The 19,710-nt window shown below is 44.8% G+C and overlaps 1 protein-coding gene across 3 annotated transcripts in view; it reads right to left on the bottom strand.

Moving 5' to 3' along the window:
- PLEKHM3 (pleckstrin homology domain containing M3) overlaps positions 1–19,710 on the bottom strand; it is a 231,817-nt gene that overhangs the window by 167,816 nt on the left and 44,291 nt on the right. For all 3 annotated transcript variants that reach the window (XM_088461836.1, XM_088461838.1, XM_088461837.1), the window contains exon 3: positions 5,798–6,721. In XM_088461836.1, coding sequence (XP_088317962.1) covers positions 5,798–6,721 — 924 coding nt within the window. The remainder of the gene's footprint in view (positions 1–5,797; positions 6,722–19,710) is intronic.

Here is a 19,710-nt window from a genome sequence, read left to right as displayed (position 1 = left end):
CAACATGTTTCCTTAACGGCAGGCCATTGTCAATCAATTAATGGAGACAGCTGGAGTCTCTGGAGCTGGGATTAAGGAAAAGAAAAAGACAATGGGCTGTCCTGGGCTATTACAATTTAATCACTTTAACTAAATAAATAAGGCAGTCCTGAGCCGCTGACATGTCAAGGGAATTTGGAACAAAAAAAGAAACTTCAACAAGCGCTGGTCTTCACTCGTTACTCCCTCCGACAAGACAAGAGAGGGTTATTACTGTAGCTTTAAGTTCCATCTTTGTGCTTCGTGTGTTTGATTCCCATTCGGACCTTGCCACTTTCTGGCACTAATTTGTCAGGCCAGACAAAGGAAGGATTTGTACCTCCTGTAAGGTCTCAATTAGAACTGGCTTCATCTGTATTCAGGCACCATTCAGGCAGGACACAATGACTATAATTACTGGAATTTGCCCTAAATAACTGAAGAATGTGTAGCGAAGCCCCTCTCTCCCCAACAACTGTCTGCCCCTCCCACCCAGAGGGATGAGAAATTAAGTCTTCGGTTCCTACCATGGATTATGGCCAGTGTGCACCATATAGGTTTAACTGCAATAAAAGAGGGGATACGGACTTGAACTCCAAACCCAGAGAATATCTTAAACTTTCAGCACCAATACTTTGTAAAGATTAGATTACTTTCTCTGTGCAAATCATCATCAGGATATGAGCAGCATAGTTGGTGTAATGGTTAGCATTACTGCCTCACAGCACTGAGGTCGTGGGCCCTGTTGCAATTGTGTGTGTACAGGCTTGAGGATTTAGCAGAGTTCATGTACACACTAGAGGAGGCCTCAAAACTACGAACAACCCAGTTGCTTGGTTTATCGATGTTACACAGCGTACAGCCGTACTCACTGTTATACATACTCAAGATGGAGTGGAGCTTGTGTGGAGTGGGGTGTCGTGCAGCTCACCAGCTGATGACTGTATGATGGAAGCAGGATGCTGCAACAGCATCTGGATAGCGGATAGTACCAGGTCTCACTGTAACTAAATGGTACACAACCATGTACCACTGAGTCGCTCTTACACAGTGACAATGCGCAGTACTTAGGTTGGCGGTCATGTTGGTTGAGGGAATGAAGCTTCCCTAGAGGATGAACAGCAGTATGATGTCTGCACTGCACCACACTCCAATTTCAACACCTCCCCCTCCCCTCGCTACAAGCTTTTTCATGTTGCACAAACATTCAATCAAAGCTTGATATCCTGATGTTCACTGACTGCAATGTTTGCAAATTCCTCATCATACCTCTTAGGTGGTTTGCCAACTTGACCTTGCAGAAGATCTTTTCTGTGGTTGAACCTCCATGCTGGTAGTCTCTGGTGTAGACGTATGTCCAGCTGCTGGCATGTCCAGTGACACAAACTCGTTCTGCAGATTAACTTCCAGCTTTTCTACAATTTGTATTGAATCTTTGAATATGACATCTTTAGACTTTCATAATATGTAACCTTGACTTTTATGGCAATAGCCAAACATGATGCACTTTACTCATTTTTAATCCAACTTGAGTCTTCTCTCCTTTGGTACATGCATGTAAGCAATACTTCCAAAAGTTCTGAGATAATTTACACTCAGTTTTCTCTTTGTCCATGCTTCAATAGGTGTTATGTCTTTTAGGGCAACTGTCGAAGAATGTTTTTTTTAAATAGACTACGCTGGACACAGCTTTCACCCAACACTGTGTCTAGGCCTGCGTCCGCACAGGTAGGGCCATGGTGGAAATTGAACCCATGACCACAGTGCTGTGAGGCAGTAATGCTAACCACTACACCATCTGTGCTGCCCTAATCTTCCACTTCCACTCTAACAGACGCTAGTTGCTGAGAGACAGACATCATTTTGTGTATGTAATAACTCATACTGCTGCATTCATTCAATTTGATGTTATACAATACATTCCTTAAAGTTATCCTCCATCTTGACACGCTACTTTTAGTGCTGTTTACATTTCTTATATGGAAATTTTAGTTTGATAAACCCCATTATTGGTGTAACACCTGTATTTATGCATCTTACAGACATAACTGTGCAGCATCTGTACTTTGAGAAAAAGGATGGCGTGCCAATGCACTAAATTGGCGGTTGCCTGTGTTTGGAAGCTGCTGGGGTTAGAGGTAACCAGCCTTCTATGTATGCACAATGTGTTGCCCTAGTGCTACCTTAGGTATCACATTGAGGTGGTGAGTGGGTAAGTGGTATTGTGTAGTGGAAGGATCACAGAGCAAGAAATGGAAATCAATATTAAGTTTATTAATAGTGCATATTGATTTGATACAGTACTTGAGTATTGTATAAAAACTGAGACGGGGGTCTGGATACTTACATATCCATAAAAACACACAGGTTGAGTCTCCCATATCCAAATATTCCAAAATACGGAATATTCCGAAATACAGATTTTTGTTTAGCAAAACTAATGGTGGGTACACACTGGACGATATTACTGAGCGACTGCACGATTACGATATCGTAATCGTGCAATCGCTCAGTAATCGTACACTATTATGTCGGAAACAACCAGCGACGCGCACTCCCGCTGGTCGTTTCCGACATTGTCCATCGCCTGAACATGGAGCACAATCTGCCGATAACGACAGATTGGCATGTTCAGGAATGATGGACAGTGCCTGCACTGACTGACTGATCGTTCAGTGCAGACACTACAGGGGATCAGGAACGACGGTACGATTACAATGTCGTAATTGTACTGTCTTTCCTGATCGCCTAGTGTGTACGCAACTTTAGATAGTGATACCCTTGTTTTCTGATGTTTCAATGTACACAAACTTTGATGCACAAATTTATTAAAAATATTGTATAAAATGACCTTCAGGCTTTGTGTAGAATATTTAAATTTGCCTGCCCAGTTGCGATGTCATTGTGGGTGGTCCCTGCAGCCAGTGTACGGGTAGTCGGTGAGTCGTCCGTACACACAGCCGGGATCGATATGATTTACCACCAGACGCATGCCCGGGGGTTCTAATGCCGACGCTGGAAGACCAGCGTTTCTAATCCCGACAGGAAATTTCGACGCCTGTTATTAGACCCTTGCCGGGCTTAGACAGTCGGGACGCCGACGGTCAGCATTTATACCGTCGGCATCCCGAGTGCATACCCACACAGCCACTGGCTTTGCTGCAGGGCCGACCTGATATGTCAGAGGAACAACGCCATCCACAGACATATTGGGTGTATACCAATGTACCCGCCAATGTACTGGTGCTATATCGCTCGTCGATAGAACAAGCAATATATCGCTAAGTGTGTACCCAGCATAACCAGTTCATAAAATTCACCGTTACAACGCATTGGTGTGTGGCGGTGTAACAGTAACTGCACCCTTCCACCGCAATATTGCCGTCATCTACAGCTTATTTGCATCCAAAGAGAAATGGCGGATTTGAAAGACGGGAGCTCTGGACTCGCTTACATGTAAAAACACACGAGCCGACAGCGACACCCTGGGCTTGATTCAGAGGTGGACGCAAATCCCGTCGAGGCTGCAATCCTGTAAGCAGCAGGTGTGCAAAAATATGCAAATGATGCAGTTGCTGATGTAGAGAAACGTCCACTAGCGGCGACACAAGTCCACCGTTTGCGTACTCAGATGTACTATCAGCTGCACCATCGATGCTCTGAGCAACCCTATTCTCTCTCTCAGAAGTAAGTCGCCTGGTGCCTTAATCACTGCGTAGGCATTTGCAGTCACTGACATGGCCCCAAAGCGGTCGCCACATGCCTGCGTTTGAGTCGATACCCACCCTCCATTACCAAACCATGAACACTCCATCACTGACAATCGTACTGTGTCCAAGACCTCAGCTCTGGCGCAGACAATGGACCTCATTCAGACCCGGTCGCAAGTGCTGCGTGCTCGCAACCGGGTCGATGTTTTGGTCCTGCGCACACGCAGCGGCCGCACTGCGCGTGCGCAAGCCCCGGAGCGAGAGAGGAACTCTCTACAAAAGGGCCGGCTGTCGATGTTGATAGACAGCTCGGCCCGTTTTGTAGGCGTGGCGGGGGGGGTGGTTTCACAAACGGAAGAGTTTCTTAAGGAACCCCCACCATTTTGTGGGCAGCCGCACTGACATCAGCAGTGATGTCAGTGGGGAGCTTCATGCTCGATCAGAGCAGGAAGCCCCCTGAGGCTTGCGGCTGCTGAGACCCAACCTTAGGGTCTCGTCGCAAGCCGCGATGGTCTTGACCATCGCGACCATCATCCTGGTTGGTCGCTAAGGTAACCCACAGCTTAGCTAGCGACCAGGAGGCCGCACTAAAAAAATAGAAGTGGCCGTCCTCATTCAGAACGAGCGCTGGCTTCTTGCGAGCGCCTCTGAATGAGGGCCAAAATGTGTTCATGCTGTAACGAAGATTTCAGTCACTTCGGCACATTAGTCTCTGAGGTTCCATTGGTTATATACAGGTTGCTAGAGCTTTACAGGTGTACCAGACCAATACACTGTAACAGAAGCTGCCAGGATGCGGAGATTACGGCTGCAGGCAAGTGACATAGCACAGAACCTCACAATGAGGCACCAACCAGAGGCCTGAATGAGCCAGACTGCTCCTCGGGCTGGGTGACTGACTGGCTCAGATTAGGAGATCCTGGGCACAAGCAGCAAGCAAACCTGACTTTGAGGAAGGCGGCTACATAAAACAGCACCAATGACTGATTTTTGAAATGGAACACTGAGTTATAGGAGAGTCGTATAGGAAAAACCTCCAAGAGCTACAAAACTTGCAGTGAAAAAGCAAACATACTGGTATATGTGACTTCCCATTGGATGTGCTACCTGCCAATCACACACAGTACAGGCAGCCCGAGGGGGAGGTGTTCTCTCCCCCTGGGACTGCCAGTCTGGGCTGTAATTAGCAGAGTGTGTGCTTCCATTGGGAAGCTGCTCCTCTGCCTATCGGCCAGTCCTAACCGGCTTCTGGGGCTGCAGCTGATGCAGTCTCTAGAAGCCAGTGCTTTGCGCAAGCCAGTCCCGGCGCCTGCCAGATCCAGGCCCAGGACTGTCTCCTCCTCTCCGGACTGTGGTGCAGCACAGGCGGCTGCAGCCCACCTCATCCAATAGGAGGCGCTGCTCTATATATCTATATATCAAATTTCTAGATGGGTAATAAATGCAAACATAGGAACTGCAATCCAAGTACATCAGAGCGTTTCTGCAATTGTTGTGCTTGCAGTGCAGAATGATAAGATGGTAACTATTCAGCCAAAAAGAAGTTTTTGATCCCCGTAATTAATGAATAAAAAGTTGGGGAGACAATTATCACAACCTGGCAAAAAAAATACGCTGAGAGTATAATTGATATTTCTATAATGCTATTTATGAATGCTTTCATGTATACTTAATTGTACACACACACACACATATTATATATATATATATATATATATATATACATACACACACACACACATATATACACACGTGTGATTTTTTTAATACATGAATTATATTTTTGGCATATCTAATACTATATGGTATTTCTATCTTTAGTATTTAATTTACAATACAGACTGGTTGTAAGTGCACGGCCTTTTACTGTATCTCATTTCTCACACACAGTTATACCGGATTTGGTGACATTTATGCCGTAATACCGCGCATGACCTGAAAAAGTCATGCAAATTTTTTGCGTATGGTACCAAAGAAATATTCTGGCTTCTAACTTTTGGAGCCGAATGCTGCATTTTCTTCCTAACTATGGAGACCTGATAGCTATATGGTAGAATAGGAATTCTCACCTGCACACTTGAAACTCTGAGCCGTGAGTCCTCTCTCCAGAGCCAGCGTTGTCAGGATACCCAGGAAGCTTGTGGTCACAGACTGCCGCTTGTTCTTCTGCAGTTCCCTCAGCGATGGACGTTCTTTGGACTTGTTTCTAAGAGGCACCAGCAAGCTCTGGTCGGCCTTTCTAGCAGCGTTGGCAGCAGAGATTATAGCCTCCATCCATTCTTGGGCTTTCTGGTAGGTTTCCGTTCGAAGCCGCAGAACATCTTGAGAAAAAATGACTTGGAAACAGGAGTCGAACCCATCGAGGGCGTCCATCTGGACAGACAGACACAGCTCGATGCCGTAGCTGAGCAAAGAATCCTCGTCGGGACAGCCGAGCTCATACGCCGTAAGGTGGGAGTTGGAAAGGACAAATGTGAAAGCTTTCCAGTTGTTTTGCATTGTTAACCGATAAAGAGTCCCCGTTTTTAATACATTTTGGTGATACCCATTGGCTAAGCTTATGGCCCTTGAAAGTTCATTAGCCTTGTGGTTTTCCAGATAGTCCACGTTACTGTCCCCTGTATTAGCAGATCTGGTTATGACCTCATGCTGATTCTTCACGTTCCTTGGAACTAAAGTCAGTGCCCGCACCCCTTCCCATAATTTCTGTCCCCAGTCCAAGACCTCCCACGCGGAATCCGCCTTCAGTTGCAGTTGCCGGTTGTCCGACATTAAGACATCTAGCTGCTTGGTCTCGTGGCCTCCAGTGATCGTGATGCTTTCAATATCAGCAAGAGGATAAGCAGCGATGGCACTATGGTTCCCGCTGCTATCGGTAGTGTAGACGTGCAGGCGATACGCAGTGATCTCAGCATAGCAACCCCTCCAAAAGGGCTCTTGAGTTTTCCGAGTTTCCAGGAATCCCTTCTTCAGAATATTTGGCAGCACGCACTCTAGAAAACCAAAAAAAAGGGCATATTATTCAAAACGTTTAACATTTTAAACATAAAAAAAGGAAAATTATTATTTAAAAAAAAAAAAAAAAAAAAAGAATCCCGCGTGTTAGTTCTCATATTAGCATGACGCCACATACTGAAGTCTTTGTCTATTTTAATTATGGGAAACAATGATTTGAGGCCTCTATAAATGGAGCCCACATGATAAAATAATAATTGTTGCCCCAGTCATAAATATAATTTTAATAAATAATTAATATTGCTCTGTTAATATAGTTTGAAACAATAATTTTAAAGTTTAGTATATTCATTAAGGAATCATGAACTTGTACAATCATTATTAATGGATTTTGGGCCTAATTCAGAGCCGGACGCTCTGAACGAGCGCCCGCTCTGAATCAGGGCGTTTTTGTTTTTGTTTTGCGAAGCGGCCTCTTAGACGCTCGCATAGCTGTGGGTTACCACCCACAGCTTATGCGAGCGTCCATGATGATGGTCGCGATGGTCAAGACCATCGCGACCATCAGGCTTGCGACGAGACCCTTGCGGTAGGGTCTCGTTGACCGCAAGCCCTGGAGTGATTTTGGCTCTATCAGAGCCAAAAGCACTCCCATTGACATCACTAGTGATGTCAGTGGGACGGACCCAGACGGTAGGCGTTCCCATGGGAACGCCTCCGTCTGGGCAGCCACGCCCCCGGCACGCCCACCAAAGGGGGCGTGCTGTCACTCACCATCGACAGCACGCCCCCTTTGGTGCGAGACCCATAACGACGGCTTCCCCATCGTTATTCGGGTCTCGCGCATGCGCACGACGGAGGCGCCTCCGTCGTGCGCATGCGCATTTGGGCAACATCGACCCGCTCGCGAGCGGGTCTGAATCAGGCCCTTTGTCCTCTTGTTCCAATACGCAATGATAACGCTCACAATGTATTGAGCCTCATCTGCTGTTTCGGAAGATAACTCAGAAAGCATGGCCATTGCAGAACCATCTCTTTTGTTTAATGGGTTATCCGGCCGCTTGATAAATGTGGTGGTTCCTACTCTTTACAAGTGAAAAATCGGGATGCGGCTGTATAAAGTGAGGATTTGAAAGAAATGTGGTTTTGTGGCAGTTTTGCTTTCAAATAAATCTATTGGTTTTAAAACTATTAACACATCGCCCTTTAGTAACGTTCCCCCTTGGTCTCTGTCTTTCTATGTGTCTCCTGCATGCTTTCTGGAAATCATTAGGGGATGTCACCACCCCATAGAGCACATATTTGTCAAGTAGTTGTCCTATGGACAATTTTCTCCCTAAGACTATGGGCCATATTCAATTTGAGGCAAAAAGTCTGTTGCCTCATCGGAGGTTTTGAAAGTGAAAAAGTATCGGGCGCGTGCCCACGTATCCCCGTATTGTATTTCAAATAGGCGAAAATGGGACCCGGCAGAAAGGTAAGTAGCGAAAAGTCCTGTCACTTTTTAGGGAAATCAGCCTGTCACCCCCCAAAAGATGCACTAACATGGGGGATCACTATGGGTACCCCCGAAAAGACCTGCTAAAGGTATTTGGGGTTTTTAAACGGTCTCTACAGGTGTTTTTATGCGTCTTTAATAAAGTGGTGAAGAATAGCATTTAACAACATTTTTTTGGGAAAAATAACTAGTCCCATCAAATTTGGGGTACATGAAAATGGGTGCAAGCATATTTTTAAGTCCCTAGAGTGAACTTTTAAAAATCGTTAAAAATCCAACTGTCGCAACCAAAAAAATACACCTGCCGCATACTCGGGGACACCCCTGAGTCTATTTCGCTAGTTTAGAAGTTTGTCCCCTAACTTTTTTATTTTTCGCCCCCAAAACGAAAGCACTTTTTTTGGGGTGTCCTGTGGAACTTTTTTTCAAAATTTTTTGACCCAGAATACCTTTGGGGGACAATCCCCTTGTGCAGGGTACTTTTTTTTAGTTTGTACCCCAAAACCCCAATTGTGCACTTTTTTTCGCCACCTATTCTATGGTGAAAAGTTATCCCTGGTTTTTGACAAAGACTTTTCGCACCTGCGCAAAGTCTTTGAAATTGAATATGGGGAAAAGTGAAAAAGGCGAAAATGACATCATTGGCGATAAAGTATCGCCGATAACGGGTTTTCGCAGCCTAATTGAATATGGCCCTATATTTCTGCCAGAGCTGGAGGCCTCCTGTAATATAGGTCACTAGTTATATAATAAACCTACAGAACTTAAGGTCCGGTCATCACCTATAGCAGCCTCTACTTGCCAGCTGTATATGGTCACTGATACACGGTTACACAGGTCTGGTGCAAATAATGCATGTTTAAGAAATGGTAACTGAGGCAGAATATTTTGGTGCAGTCCATAGTGTGGAATGCAAACAGAATGGCAGGGAAAACAAACTATTGTTCAGGACAGGTGGAGGAGAAGATAATCAATAAACAGGCTGAGGTCAGGGCAGGCAGCAGACAAGAATAGTTACAAAACAAACAGGGTCAAAAATCGAACAGACAACCAAACAGATGAAGAGCAAGACAATGAAAGTGTGCTGCTGACAGAATGATAAAGTCAAAAGCACACAAAGAGAAAGTGTTCTGAAAACAGAACACTCTGGGGTAACCACATTTATTTATTAAAAAAAAAACCTTTTTAATATGTATTAAAAGAATTAAAGTAACAAAATAGTTTAAAATCAATTTGTGAAGGAAAGAGCAAGTGTCAAAGGTGATAGAAAATTAAAAATAATTAAAAACACTATTGGTCAACATATGTCTCCAAATTAACTGACATAAACACCATCACAGTGCAATAAAATTCACTGATACTATGTATAACTGATTCTGTGGGGAGTCATGAGTTCCTATTGTAACATTATTTAACAGAGTGAATTATAGAGACATCATCATCATCTTAATGTATCTGTGTAAGATAGGAATAGATACTTTAGTCTATTAGACATATGACAAGTGACAAAGCATTAATATAGTGTATATAACAATTATAGACTTGTTGGCTTCAATAAACATTTATAGCATAAATTTATATACCCACTTGTTTATTTAACAGGTCATAAAAGAAAATTGGGATAAATAAGTCTGTACCCAGTGTTGCAACCCACAACCCCAGCGCCGACATATTGGGCGGTCCGTACACGCTGGACGATCCATACACACTAGACGATCCGGTGCCCGACCGCCAGATATACCGGCCTCGGCTCATAGCGCTGCATGGGATCGTCAGCTGCATGGCCTGATTTTACTGCATGTACAAAAGATCAGGTGATCCGACTGACGACCCCATGGGAGCGCACAGTACACGATGTAGTGCATACACATTGCAACATCTGAACGGTTTGTCGTTCCGATGCTTCGGAATCGGCCGAATCGTTAGCAATATCTTGTAGTGTGTGTAGGGGTCTTTAGATGGCAGGTAACAATGTTGTCACAACTGAATTAGGCAACATGGTTGTCAATTGATACCATGGCAGTGATGGATATTCGCTGGGAACCCCAGTATTAAAACGGATATTGTTACCTATGTAGATGCACCGTGCAATAGCCATCATGGGTCTCTGCAAATCAGCTCCTGTAGAGCTATTACGCTAGTCTCACTGACGTCAGAGTAAGCAGTAATACGCACTTTATGCTGTATATTAAGGGACATCGTTTAGTCCAACGTCTGGCAGAAAGATGCTCAGTCGGTGCCAGAAAATCTGCGTCCCTGACCTCGGCACGCCTACAAAATTGGGGTGACCTTTTGAGATGTATGCAAACCATCGGGTGTGCGTACATCCCTAAATCAGGCCCTACAGCTGTCACATATAGGGCCGTATTCAATTAGCAGTGAAAACGCCCGTTTCCTTCACCAATGGCGAAAACGCCCGTTTTTGCCAAAAAATAGCGATATTTTCGCAAAAAAACAGGCGAAAACGCAATTGGCGGAAAAAAAAATGGAGACAAAAAGTTTTTCTCCATCCCAGACCATGCAAAAAAAAAAAAAAATGCAAAATCCCCATTTTTGGCTAAAAATGTGATTTCTTTCAGGACCCTTTGGAGACCCCCCGTAATGATAAATGACCCAAAACTTTTTTCGTAAGTTGTGCACTTTGTAGCAAAACCACCGCACAATTTTGGGTGAAAAAAAATTGTAATAAGTTTCAAATGATACACAGCAATTTTTTTTCCCAGGAAATGCCTGTTCCACGTAAATTGGGGATACATTAAAAAGGGTGCAAGTATATTTTCGTATCGTAAAAACGCAATTTTAAAAAACGTAAAAAAACAGCCTGCTGCGACCGCGTGCGATTTTTAAAACACTTCACACATCCATACCGCCCACCCGAAAAATCAGACCCAATACATTAAAACCATTTCCAAAGTTTTTTTTTTTTTTGCCCAAAATTGCACGGGCGTTTTTCGCCAAAGTGCGCAACTTACAAATTTTTGGGGGGTAATTTACCATTAGGGGGGGTGTCCAAAGGGTTCTGAAATAATTCCCCACATTTTTAGCCAAAAATAGGGATTTTGCATTTTTTTTTCACCTGGTCTTTTCTCCAGTTTTTTTTCGCCAATTGCGTTTTCGCCTGTTTTTTTTGGTGAAAATATCGCTGTTTTTTTGCCGAAAAACGTCCGTTTTCACCACTAATTGAATACGGCCCATAGTGTAATAAATACAAGAGAATTAATCTTTTGTGTCCACACTTTTTCTTTTCAGTAGTGGTGACGGGGAGGGGGACCCAAAGCATATTTTTGCACCTGGGTCCACCGTTCGCTAGTTCCGCCACTGGCTGTTATACTGCTTATTATACTGTCTAATATATATATATATATATATATATATATATATATGCATCTTAATGTAGCGGTGCAGTCATGTGACTTGGAACGTCGCTATAAAAGTGTCATTGATTATAGATAGATTGGTGAAGTCATGCTAATAGTGAGTGAATTTCCAGACAATGGTTTTGGCAGAGGAAGGTGGGTCCATGGAAAATACTTGCTCAATGTGTAGCGTACTTGCCTACCCTCCCGGAACAGTTAAGAGGCTCCCGAAAATTGAGTCGCACTCAAAGCCGCCCTGAAAATTGGGCAAGTCTCCCGGAGTTGGCCGCCTCTCGCCCCCAGTCGCCCACTTAACGAGAAAAGCGGGCGGTCAGAAGGACAGATGATGCGATTCTCGCTGAATCTGATCATAGTAGCCACGCTGCCCTCTGTACAAAGACGGCAATATCGGTATTGCAAAGTGGAGGGTGTGACCACAGTGACACCACCACGCCCCGGCACCGCCTCCTATGCCACGCCCACAAACCGCCTACTGTGCAGCACCATACCCCCCGAACCGCCCCCCCCTGTGCTAAACTGGCTGCCCCCTCCCGGGGAGAGACTTGCTCTGGATGTCGACAAGTATAATGTGTAGCGACTCATAATTTGGTTTCATGGTTAGGAGACCCCAGGATTCATATGTTCATGGAGACCTGATGGGGTTAATCCTCACATCGGCGGCTGACGTGCGTCAAACTCTAAGTCAGGCCTGTCTACATATCATATCTGTACATACATGTTCACATCCTCTCTGACAAGCCATGTACATAACTATTTATATTCTAATATTTAAGCTTTTAAAAAAATTAACATTAATTTAAGCTAATATTTAAGCTTTTAGAAATGAATCATGATGAAATTAGGTGCTTATTATGCTACTACCAGACCTTAATTAGACCCATTGCCACTTTTGTTTTATAGTAAGATAGCTATAAAAGAAGAAGAGTATTTTTCTCAGGTTCTCCGTCCAGAGAAATCAGACATCTAAAGTACTAGATTTGTTTCTTTGCTATAACATTTATTATACATTAGAGAGACCTCCCCCCCCAGTAAGAGCCATTACTTTTCTTTGAAACTCACACTAATCCCTGCAAAGTACACATAATGGTTATGCATTTTGTGACCATTTTTTTTCCTGCTAATCCAATAAGAGGGCTGGCGAATCTGTGCTACAATCATATTCTCTCTTCTTTGCACAGATGACATTTCCAGTCTTCCTGCGAGACGTCTATTTCTGCACCCAATGAGCCCTCGCTCCCGCACGCAGGCTCTATACGTCCGGGTTTGCTTGGATCTTCTCAGCACAAATACAAGGAGTCCTCAGGATTCTGTTCCGACGTAAACCTGGTGACTCCATTTTCTCTGAAGTGGGGAGGTCAATTAAATGTAAAAAAAATAAATAAATAACTGAAAATCTCTTAGAATGCGGGTAGGGATGGAAGCTGCGCGGAAGATCCAATCACTGCGCCGAGCTCAATTTTCTGTCCAGTCTCGGCAAAAATGCCATTATCCGTCCATTTAATTTCGTTCCCCCAATGGCGAAATTGAATTAAAAGGGAACAAAAGAATCCTAATAGCAGTAAATGACCTAATATCTAGCATCAGCTTTTACAATGTACTCCACTGAAAATACATGCGTTAGAGGGCAGATGAAACAACAGAAGTGGGTAATAAACAAATGTATAAAGCCCCAGGGGGAGCCACTGTTAAGTTGAAAGTTGATTCTTCCTATTACATATCTGGTCTCCTCTTATTTGTACAAGTGCTTTAGAGAACGGTTCTACGATAACTCATTTATGCGACCAGATGTCTAGTTTCTAATATAAAAAGTCTAACCTTTGTATGCCAAATAAATGACATTTACACTAGGTCAAAGCAATCCCTAAGAAACAAATGTGGCACTCATTGGTTTCTATATCGATGCCTTATAAACTAAATGTAGAAAGATATACCGATATTACAGTACATCATGCTTTAGCAACAAGATACGTCTCACCGCTCAACGTCCTTTACTCAGGACTACATAGAAGGAATGACCCTGTACACATTTATTACATACTCCTGCTCGGTAATGCAAATATCTAGATCAGGCAATCACGTGGCAGCAACTCAAGGCATAAATGCATCCAGAGACGGTTAAGAGGTTCAGTTGTTGTTCAGACCAAACAGCAGAATGGGGCAGTAATGTGAACTAAGGGACTTTGGCCGTTGAATGATTGGTGGTGCCAGGCGGTTTGACCACCACTGAAACTGCTGCTCTCCTGGGATTTTCACACACAATAATCTCTAGAGTTGGGGTGGGCAATAAGCACTTTGGCAATGTCATCGTCACTATGTAAGTGTTCACAGCCTATCAATGTACGGTATGCCTATGTGACACCAGTCACAGTCATCCCCAAATAAAAAGTGGGGAGGAGTACGAATAACAGTTGAGTGAATTACAGGTGAGGGAGAATAAATTGCAGATGAAGTCTGGTGAGGAGAATGAAATACAGGGTAATAGGAGACAGTGAATGAGAAATACCGGGCAGAGGGAGACTGGTGAATGAGAAATACAGGGTAATAGCAGACAGTGAATGAGAAATACAGGGTAATAGGAGACAGTGAATGAGAAATACCGGGCAGAGGGAGACTGGTGAATGAGAAATACAGGGTAATAGCAGACAGTGAATGAGAAATACAGGGTAATAGGAGACAGTGAATGAGAAATACAGGGTAGAGGGAGACAGTGAATGAGAAATACAGGGTAGAGGGAGACAGTGAATGAGAAATACAGGGTGATAGGAGACAGTGAATGAGAAATACAGGGTAATAGGAGACAGTGAATGAGAAATACAGGGTAGATGGAGACAGTGAATGAGAAATACAGGGTAATAGGAGACAGTGAATGAGAAATACAGGGTAGAGGGAGACAGTGAATGAGAAATACAGGGTAATAGGAGACAGTGAATGAGAAATACAGGGTAGATGGAGACAGTGAATGAGAAATACAGGGTAGAGGGAGACAGTGAATGAGAAATACCGGGTATAGGGAGACTGGTGAATGAGAAATACCGGGTAGAGGGAGACAGTGAATGAGAAATACAGGGTAATAGCAGACAGTGAATGAGAAATACAGGGTAATAGGAGACAGTGAATGAGAAATACAGGTTAGAGGGAGACAGTGAATGAGAAATACAGGGTAGAGGGAGACAGTGAATGAGAAATACAGGGTAATAGGAGACAATGAATGAGAAATACAGGGTAATAGGAGACAGTGAATGAGAAATACCGGGTAATAGGAGACAGTGAATGAGAAATACCGGGTAGAGGGAGACAGTGAATGAGAAATACCGGGTAATAGGAGACAATGAATGAGAAATACAGGGTAATAGGAGACAGTGAATGAGAAATACCGGGTAGAGGGAGACAGTGAATGAGAAATACAGGGTAGAGGGAGACTGGTGAATGAGAAATACAGGGTAATAGGAGACAATGAATGAGAAATACAGGGTGATAGGAGACAGTGAATGAGAAATACAGGGTAGAGGGAGACTGGTGAATGAGAAATACAGGGTAGAGGGAGACTGGTGAATGAGAAATACAGGGTAATAGGAGACAGTGAATGAGAAATACAGGGTAATAGCAGTCAGTGAATGAGAAATACAGGGTAATAGGAGACAGTGAATGAGTAATACAGGGTAGAGGGAGACTGGTGAATGAGTAATACAGGGTAGAGGGAGACTGGTGAATGAGTAATACAGGGTAGAGGGAGACTGGTGAATGAGTAATACAGGGTAGAGGAGACAGTGAATGAGAAATACCGGGTAGAGGGAGACAGTGAATGAGAAATACCGGGTAGAGGGAGACTGGTGAATGAGAAATACAGGGTAGAGGGAGACTGGTGAATGAGAAATACAGGGTAGAGGGAGACTGGTGAATGAGAAATACAGGGTAGAGGGAGACTGGTGAATGAGAAATACAGGGTAGAGGGAGACAGTGAATGAGAAATACAGGGTAGAGGGAGACAGTGAATGAGAAATACAGGGCAGAGGAGACAGTGAATGAGAAATACAGGTTAGAGGGAGACTGGTGAATGAGAAATACAGGGTAATAGGAGACAGTGAATGAGAAAAACAGGGTAGAGGGAGACAGTGAATGAGAAATACAGGGTAGAGGGAGACAGTGAATGAGAAATACAGGGCAGAGGAGACAGTGAATGAGAAATACAGGTTAGAGGGAGACTGGTGAATGAGAAATACAGGGTAATAGGAGACAGTGAATGAGAAATACAGGGTAGAGGGAGACTGGTGAATGAGAAATACAGGGTAGAGGGAGACAGTGAATGAGAAATACAGGGTAGAGGAGACAGTGAATGAGAAATACAGGTTAGAGGGAGACTGGTGAATGAGAAATACAGGGTAATAGGAGACAGTGAATGAGAAATACAGGGTAGAGGGAGACTGGTGAATGAGAAATACAGGGTAGAGGGAGACTGGTGAATGAGAAATACAGGGTAGAGGGAGACAGTGAATGAGAAATACAGGGTAGAGGGAGACAGTGAATGAGAAATACAGGGTAGAGGGAGACAGTGAATGAGAAATACAGGGTAGAGGGAGACTGGTGAATGAGAAATACAGGGTAATAGGAGACAGTGAATGAGAAAAACAGGGTAGAGGGAGACTGGTGAATGAGAAATACAGGGTAGAGGAGACAGTGAATGAGAAATACAGGGTAGAGGGAGACTGGTGAATGAGAAATACAGGGTAGAGGGAGACTGGTGAATGAGAAATACAGGGTAGAGGGAGACTGGTGAATGAGAAATACAGGGTAGAGGGAGACAGTGAATGAGAAATACAGGGTAGAGGAGACAGTGAATGAGAAATACAGGTTAGAGGGAGACTGGTGAATGAGAAATACAGGGTAATAGGAGACAGTGAATGAGAAATACAGGGTAGAGGGAGACTGGTGAATGAGAAATACAGGGTAGAGGGAGACTGGTGAATGAGAAATACAGGGTAGAGGGAGACAGTGAATGAGAAATACAGGGTAGAGGGAGACAGTGAATGAGAAATACAGGGTAGAGGGAGACTGGTGAATGAGAAATACAGGGTAGAGGGAGACAGTGAATGAGAAATACAGGTTAGAGGGAGACTGGTGAATGAGAAATACAGGGTAATAGGAGACAGTGAATGAGAAATACAGGGTAATAGGAGACAGTGAATGAGAATACAGGGTAGATGGAGACAGTGAATGAGAAATACCGGGTAATAGGAGACAGTGAATGAGAAATACAGGGTAGATGGAGACTGGTGAATGAGAAATACAGGGTAGAGGGAGACAGTGAATGAGAAATACAGGGTAGAGGGAGACAGTGAATGAGAAATACAGGGTAGAGGGAGACAGTGAATGAGAAATACAGGGTGATAGGAGACAGTGAATGAGAAATACAGGGTGATAGGAGACAGTGAATGAGAAATACAGGGTGATAGGAGACAGTGAATGAGAAATACAGGGTGATAGGAGACAGTGAATGAGAAATACAGGGTGATAGGAGACAGTGAATGAGAAATACACGGTAATAGGAGACAGTGAATGAGAAATACAGGGTAGAGGGAGACTGGTGAATGAGAAATACAGGGTAGAGGGAGACAGTGAATGAGAAATCCAGGGTAATAGGAGACAGTGAATGAGAAATCCAGGGTAATAGGAGACAGTGAATGAGAAATACAGGGTAATAGGAGACAGTGAATGAGAAATACAGGGTAGAGGGAGACTGGTGAATGAGAAATCCAGGGTAGAGGGAGACAGTGAATGAGAAATCCAGGGTAATAGGAGACAGTGAATGAGAAATACAGGGTAATAGGAGACAGTGAATGAGAAATACAGGGTAATAGGAGACAGTGAATGAGAAATACAGGGTAGAGGGAGACAGTGAATGAGAAATACAGGGTAGAGGGAGACAGTGAATGAGAAATACAGGGTAGAGGGAGACTGGTGAATGAGAAATACAGGGTAATAGGAGACAGTGAATGAGAAATACAGGGTAATAGGAGACAGTGAATGAGAAATACCGGGCAGAGGGAGACTGGTGAATGAGAAATACAGGGTAGAGGAGACAGTGAATGAGAAATACAGGGTAATAGGAGACAGTGAATGAGAAATACAGGGTAGATGGAGACAGTGAATGAGAAACACAGGGTAATAGGAGACAGTGAATGAGAAATACAGGGTAGATGGAGACAGTGAATGAGAAATACAGGGTAGAGGGAGACAGTGAATGAGAAATACAGGGTAGAGGGAGACTGGTGAATGAGCAATACAGGGTAGAGGGAGACTGGTGAATGAGAAATACAGGGTAGAGGGAGACAGTGAATGAGAAATACAGGGTAGAGGGAGACTGGTGAATGAGTAATACCGGGTAGAGGGAGACTGGTGAATGAGAAATACCGGGTAGAGGGAGACTGGTGAATGAGAAATACCGGGTAGAGGGAGACTGGTGAATGAGAAATACCGGGTAGAGGGAGACTGGTGAATGAGAAATACAGGGTAGAGGGAGACAGTGAATGAGAAATACAGGGTAGAGGGAGACAGTGAATGAGAAATACAGGGTAGAGGGAGACTGGTGAATGAGAAATACAGGGTAATAAGAGACAGTGAATGAGTTATACAGGGTAGAGGGAGACTGGTGAATGAGAAATACAGGGTAGAGGGAGACTGTTGAATGAGAAATACAGGGTAGAGGGAGACAGTGAATGAGTAATACAGGGTAGAGGGAGACTGGTGAATGAGAAATACAGGGTAGAGGGAGACTGGTGAATGAGAAATACAGGGTAGAGGGAGACTGGTGAATGAAAAATACAGGGTAGAGGGAGACTGGTGAATGAGAAATACAGGGTAGAGGGAGACAGTGAATGAGAAATACAGGGTAGAGGGAGACAGTGAATGAGAAATTAGGTTTAGGGCACCCGGGGGGACTTAGAGTTAGGCACCCCCCCGGGAGGGTTAGGCTAGGGGGAGGGAGGGTTAGGCACCCCCGGATGGGACTTAGGGTTAGGCGCCCCCCCGGGGGACTTAGGTTTAGGCAGCGGGGAAGGGGGGGGTTAGGGTTAGGCACTTAGAGGAGGGATTAGGGTTAGGCACTTGTGGGGAGAAGTTAAGGTTAGGCACCCCTAAGGAGGGTTAGGGTTAGGGGGTTAGGTTAGTCAATACTTACCTATCGACGATCGGGATTTCCAGCGCTGTAGGGCTTCCGCTGCCGAGGACTCTGCTTTGGTCGGCCAGGCGCTGCCTTTCACAGGCATGGCGGGAGCCTGGGTCCGATGCCGCTGTACCTCCATCCTACCTGTCAGCAGTTCAGTGTCACGCCCAAAACCGATGGTGGACCCGGACTGGGTGCAGGGGAGTCCTTGCGAGCAGTTTCCTGATATTGGAATGAAGCTGGACGAAGAGGGTATTTATTCATGAAGGTCTCTGTCTTTGCAGGAGGAAGCGGAGGACGGAGACCAAGAACAAGGAGATAGATTAACCCCTTTGGGGTAAACAGAGCACGACTCCTGGAGGAGCTGGAGTGCAGGAACCTTGTACCGGTGCTGGCTGGGAACACTGGCTCTGTAACAATGCGCAGGTGGAGATATCGGACGCCGGAACTGAGAAGGACAGTCCAACCGGCAGTGGAACTATTAAGCGAGGCAGGAAGCAGAAGTAATCTCCAACCAGTACTGCAAACTGGAACACTGGAAAGTGAATATAGCTAAGGAGCAGAGAACTAGACACACAGACTTGCTGTGTAAGACGTTGCACCGGCAACCTAGTAACTCCCAGACTGTCCTTAAATACCCAAGGCTTGAGCTGGATTGGCTGTCAGAGTTGACTGTGAATGATGCAGAGTGGATTGGTTCACTCCTGACATGTGACCAGATCCAAGATGGCAACGCTCAGGACCGGCAGCATCAGTACAGACTCCCAGCTACCACATCTGCACTGCGCCAGAGACCCAGTGCTGCCTCTCAGTGATCTGCCCGCACACCTCGCTAACCCCCGGCAGCTTGCACCCCCGCCAGACAGACCCCACCAGTGCACCCGGACAGGCAAGTCCGGACCGCCCGCAGCACTCCAGTGCGGCCTGTGACACCCAGTACCCACTGCTGTGTGGTGGGCTGCAGTGGGAGCAAGGAGATCAAGCCCACTCCCT

The sequence above is a fragment of the Taudactylus pleione genome, unplaced genomic scaffold (genome assembly GCF_031769625.1).
Source record: "Taudactylus pleione unplaced genomic scaffold, aTauple2 ptg001109l, whole genome shotgun sequence".
NCBI classification, from domain to species: Eukaryota; Metazoa; Chordata; class Amphibia; order Anura; family Myobatrachidae; genus Taudactylus; species Taudactylus pleione.
Note: the sequence above shows the minus strand (reverse complement) of the source record. Positions and strands in the feature narration are given on the sequence as shown.